Source organism: Sphaerodactylus townsendi, linkage group LG07 (genome assembly GCF_021028975.2).
Source record: "Sphaerodactylus townsendi isolate TG3544 linkage group LG07, MPM_Stown_v2.3, whole genome shotgun sequence".
Lineage (NCBI taxonomy): Eukaryota > Metazoa > Chordata > Lepidosauria > Squamata > Sphaerodactylidae > Sphaerodactylus > Sphaerodactylus townsendi.
The window spans coordinates 32,360,112-32,364,749 of record NC_059431.1 but is presented as its reverse complement, the minus strand read 5'-3'; the positions used below and the strand labels follow the sequence as shown (position 1 = coordinate 32,364,749).

The window sequence follows — 4,638 nt, the reverse complement described above, 5'->3', positions numbered from 1 at the left end:
TAGAAATGGATGTGAATCGCTATAGATGGGGCTCTCCTAAATAAGTGCCTGCAGCACTTTGCAAAGATTTGAGTGGATGCTTGGTAAACAAATCCATTTTTAGACACTTCGAGGGCACTATGCAACCACAAACTGCGTTATGTTTCCCCATCATCCCCAGTTCTTTTGCTGATCATTGTATTCAGTACCAAAAAAAAAAAAAAAAGGCATGGTAGAACTAATCTGGACCATAATGAAGAAAGTTGGAAAAAATTATGTGCACCATCTTCTGTGTTTGACAGTGGTACAGTAAAGTAGACAATGCACGATTGGTGTGAGTGAAAACTTAACCCGAGTAGTGGGTTTATAACTGATGGTTGTCTTGGAGCAATTACTTGTTAATTTTTGCTACCTGAAAATCATTAGTTGTTGCAGTAAAACAAAAGACCTGATTGCTTCAAGGTATCTCTATTCCATATGTACAGCTGAGATCTCTAAGGCTCAGCCTCCTGGAAGCAAATAATGGAATACTTCTGAGCATATGAAAAGTACTTCCCACTGACTGTTCAGTTACTGTTCCATTGCCCAACAATGATTAGGAATTAGGGCTTTAGGAGTGGAGGGCATTGTATTTCCATAGCCTTGAGCTTTAGCACCTCTCATTTCAGATTTTAGCTTGCTGTGGCTTTTTGTTGTCTTGGCAAACAGCTGGAATCATTTTACTTTTCATCTTAGCAATTATCAACAGTTTTCACTTTGGGTGTATCAACCAAACAACCTTCAGCCAAGCACCCAGGTGTAAAATTCCCTCTGCTCTTCCATTTCTTTTGAGATTGGTTTAGCTATCTGTGAAAAGGTAGCAGAAGGCAAGAAAACGACTGAGCATTTGAGTAGATTTTGCTTTTCTCCGTCCTTTCGATGCATTTAATCACACGGGGGGGGGGCGGGGGGAGGCAACAGAGAGATTAAGGGAGTTTTCAAACAAGGAAATCAAAGCAAAGGCAGGGCGGTTTAAGACCCGGGGCGTTTGCATGGGAAGAACGATTCGCGATCATTCTTTTCCTCCCCTCTGGGTATCTGGGACGAACGCATGAAAGGGAAACGCGGTCCCGGATCGTTAAAAAAATTCTTCATCCCAGGTATGAAGCTCGAAGCGGCATACCTGCAGGTGGCGACAAATGCCCTTGAAGCCTGGCGCTGTCCAAGGTGCTGATATTCGGGAGCTTAGCGGCGAGCGAAGGGAACTTGGCGCTGATCGCCAGCAAGGCGGGGAAAGTAGCAGGGCCCGCTTGTAGCCTTGGGAACGAGAGGCTTATAGGCAGGGGGAGAAGGGGAGATCCCCTCCGATCCTCGCCAGCCTCTCAAGTCATTTCCTTCTCGTGTAGCGGCTTAGCGAAGTGACTTCATCCGGGCTAGGAACGTGCACAGAAGCTAACCCCAAATCAGCCGGCGAGGCACCACTCCGTCTCCAGTTCTGGGCATCTCCCTTTCTTGTTAGACACAAACCCACTCTCGTTCTCATACTCCTTCCCACCAGTGGCGTATCTCTGCCTGGGGACATGGGGTATCGTGCTACTGGCTGGGTTAATCCTACCAAGCCGGACAGGTGTGAGGGAGCGCCCAGAGGCGGACAGGTAGTCCCCGCTCGCTAAAACTTAACCGACTCCTTGGAGTGATTTCCTTCCTTGCCCTGACGCTAGTTGGAGAATGGGGGCGGAGGCTTGTGGAGAGCAAGGTCTGGCGACCTGGCTGCTCTAGTTTCTCACTAAAGAATGGAGGGGGGTTGGGAGAGATGTTTGTAAGGGCTCCCCCCCCCCCCCGTAGGTTGCTATTGGTTTGTGAGCGAGCCATAGAGATGCTGCTCTTGATCCCATTGACGAAAGAGACCACAACTAGACTATAATTCAAACCGATGAGAAACCAGGCACAAGTTGCGGGGTGGGTGGGGGGCGGGAGGAGAAGTGAAAAGGGAGGGGCTGACGGAGAAGGAATAAACTAGAGAGGAGGGAAAGGCGGAGGCACCAAACGCGGTGGGCAAGAGGGACCCACGAGGCTCAGCGATGGAGAAGTGAGACTAAGAATAAGCGAGAGGAGGAGGAGGGGGGGGGAACCAAAGGCTGAAAGAGGAGCAAAGGAGCCAAGTGAGTGACAGCAGAGAGGGAAGTAGAGCAAGGGAAAGGGAGGGCAGAGCGAGAGAGGGGAGCCGCCAGGGAGTGCTACAAAAGGGGGAGCAGCAGCAAAAGGAGACGGCAGCAGCAAGGGCTAGAAAAGGGGAGCAGGAGCGCGCGGGGAGGGGGCGGCCGGTCCAGAGAGGCGAAGGAAAGCCAGGAGCGACCCAGGCTGAGAAGGAGCCGCGAGGGCCACCACGAGGGAGCGGCAGGGAGGAAGCCTCCCAACGGAGCCCGAGAGGACAGGGAGCGCGGCCAGCGGCGGAAAGGAGCCCGGCTCAGCAAGTGAGTGGCTGGCTGGCTGGGGGCGGCGAGGGAAGGCGAAGGCAGGCCAGTCAGTGGTCGCCGCTGGCGCCAGGGCTCCGGAGCTGCGCAGCGGTGGAGGGCGAGGGAGGGCAGCCAAGTGAGAGGAGGCGCTGCTGGGCGCCGCTCCCGGGGATGCTCAGCCGGGGCGGGGATGCAGCCGGCGCGCTGGGACTGGGACTGGCGCTGGCCAGAGGCATCGGACGGCAGCTCCTCGCCTGCCTCGCCTTAGCCCGCTGATCGCCGCCGCCGCCGCCGCCTCTTGGCCGTCGGGGGGCCATGGTGACCCGCAGGAAGCGTTGCCCCCCGCTGCCGCCGCCGCCGCTGCCGCCGCCGCCGCCGCCCGAGTGAAGGCGCTGCTGCCTTCTCGCCCCCGCCGCCAGCCAGGAGGCATGGAGTTGGCCAACAGCACGACGGCGGCCCCCGGCAACAGCAGCCAGCCGGCGCCGGTCAGCCTGGGCTACCAGCTGTGCACGTCGGTGGTGCTGGCCGCGCTGATCCTCTTCGCCGTGCTGGGCAACGTGTGCGTGATCGCGGCCATCGCCCTGGAGCGCTCCCTGCAGACGGTGGCCAACTACCTGATCGGCTCGCTGGCCGTCACCGACCTGATGGTGTCTGTGCTGGTGCTGCCCATGGCCGCCCTGTACCAGGTGCTGGGCAAGTGGACGCTGGGCCAGGTGACCTGCGACATCTTCATCTCCCTCGACGTGCTGTGCTGCACCTCGTCTATCCTGCACCTGTGCGCCATCGCCCTGGACCGCTACTGGGCCATCACTGACCCCATCGACTACGTCAACAAGCGGACTCCCCGGCGGGCCGCCGCCCTCATCAGCATCACCTGGCTGATCGGCTTCCTGGTCTCCATCCCGCCCATGCTGGGCTGGCGGACCCCCGAGGACAGGTCCGACCCCAACGCCTGCACCATCAGCAAGGACCCCGGCTACACCATCTACTCCACCTTCGGCGCCTTCTACATCCCGCTGCTGCTCATGCTGGTCCTCTACGGGCGCATCTTCAAGGCGGCCCGATTCCGCATCCGCAAGACGGTCAAGAAGGCCGACAAGAAGCAGCCGGCGGCGCAGAGGGAGGCCGACACCTGCCTCTCGGTCTCGCCGGCCAGCGAGCCCAAGAGGAGCAACGGGGGCCTCCAGCAGCCGCAGGCCAAGAGCTGGAAGAGCGCCGTGGAGCCTCAGGCTGGGGGTCGAGCCTGCGCCAACGGGGCCCTCCGCCCGGCCCAAGACGGCCCGGTGGCGCCCTCCGCCTTGCAGCTCCTCGAGGTGAGCCCGTCCAACTCCACCAAGGGCCACCTGCCCCTGCCCAACCACCACGCCGCCGCCGCCGCCGCCACGCCGGGCACCGAGAGAAAGCAGGAGCCCAAGACCGCCGAGGCCAAGCGGAAAATGGCCTTGGCGAGGGAGAGGAAGACGGTCAAGACGCTGGGCATCATCATGGGCACCTTCATCCTCTGCTGGCTGCCCTTCTTCATCGTGGCGCTGGTCTTGCCCCTCTGCGCCGGCTGCCATATGCCCGAGTGGTTGGGCGCCGTCATCAACTGGCTGGGCTACTCCAACTCTCTGCTCAACCCGGTCATCTATGCCTACTTCAACAAAGATTTCCAAAGTGCTTTTAAGAAGATCATCAAGTGCAAATTTTGCAGGCAGTGACGGGGCAAGACCCGCGGGAAGGGTTGGACTGGGGGGGGGGGAGGAGGAGGAGGAGGAGGAGGAGGAGGAGGAGGAGGAGGAGGAGGAGGAGAGGATGGGTGCAGGGAGAGGGGATGGGAAGGGAGGGGGCGGGACGGGGGAATTCACCCCCTTCTTGCTCTGCCCTGAACTTTGCCAGGCATCCTTGTTTTACGGACGCCCCCCCCCCTCCAGCCTTTGTGTGCCGCTCTGTGACTTGGATCGCAGCCAGGCTGGGGCATCTCAGTCCTCCTCCTCCCCATCTTGAGTGGACGCCAATGCGGAGGGCATCTCAGCCCCCTTTCCCGAAGGGACGGCCGGACGTTGCTCTGCGCCCTGCTCTGGTCCTCACTGACAGAGGTCCGGCCAATCGGTCTTGTCCAGCCAACCACACACTGTTCCTTTCCCGAACTTCAACCAGCCCAGGAAGGTAGGACGCCTCTTAGACCGCCTGACTGTCCAGCAGGGGGATTGTTGCTTACCGCCTCGACTCCTTCTCAGAGTTT

General features: G+C 59.0%; 1 protein-coding gene across 1 annotated transcript; it reads left to right on the top strand.

The window, feature by feature from the left end:
- The first annotated feature begins 1,992 nt into the window (after positions 1 to 1,992).
- HTR1A (5-hydroxytryptamine receptor 1A) lies at positions 1,993 to 4,129 on the top strand. Its single transcript, XM_048503848.1, has one exon. It carries the CDS (start codon positions 2,843 to 2,845, stop codon positions 4,112 to 4,114), a length of 1,272 nt encoding a protein of 423 aa, XP_048359805.1. The 5' UTR covers positions 1,993 to 2,842; the 3' UTR covers positions 4,115 to 4,129.
- Positions 4,130 to 4,638: the final 509 nt, after the last annotated feature.

Bases quoted from the DNA above. Each gene is read 5' to 3' on its own strand.
- HTR1A (XM_048503848.1), top strand. From the start codon at position 2,843: ATGGAGTTGGCCAACAGCACGACGGCGGCCCCCGGCAACAGCAGCCAG.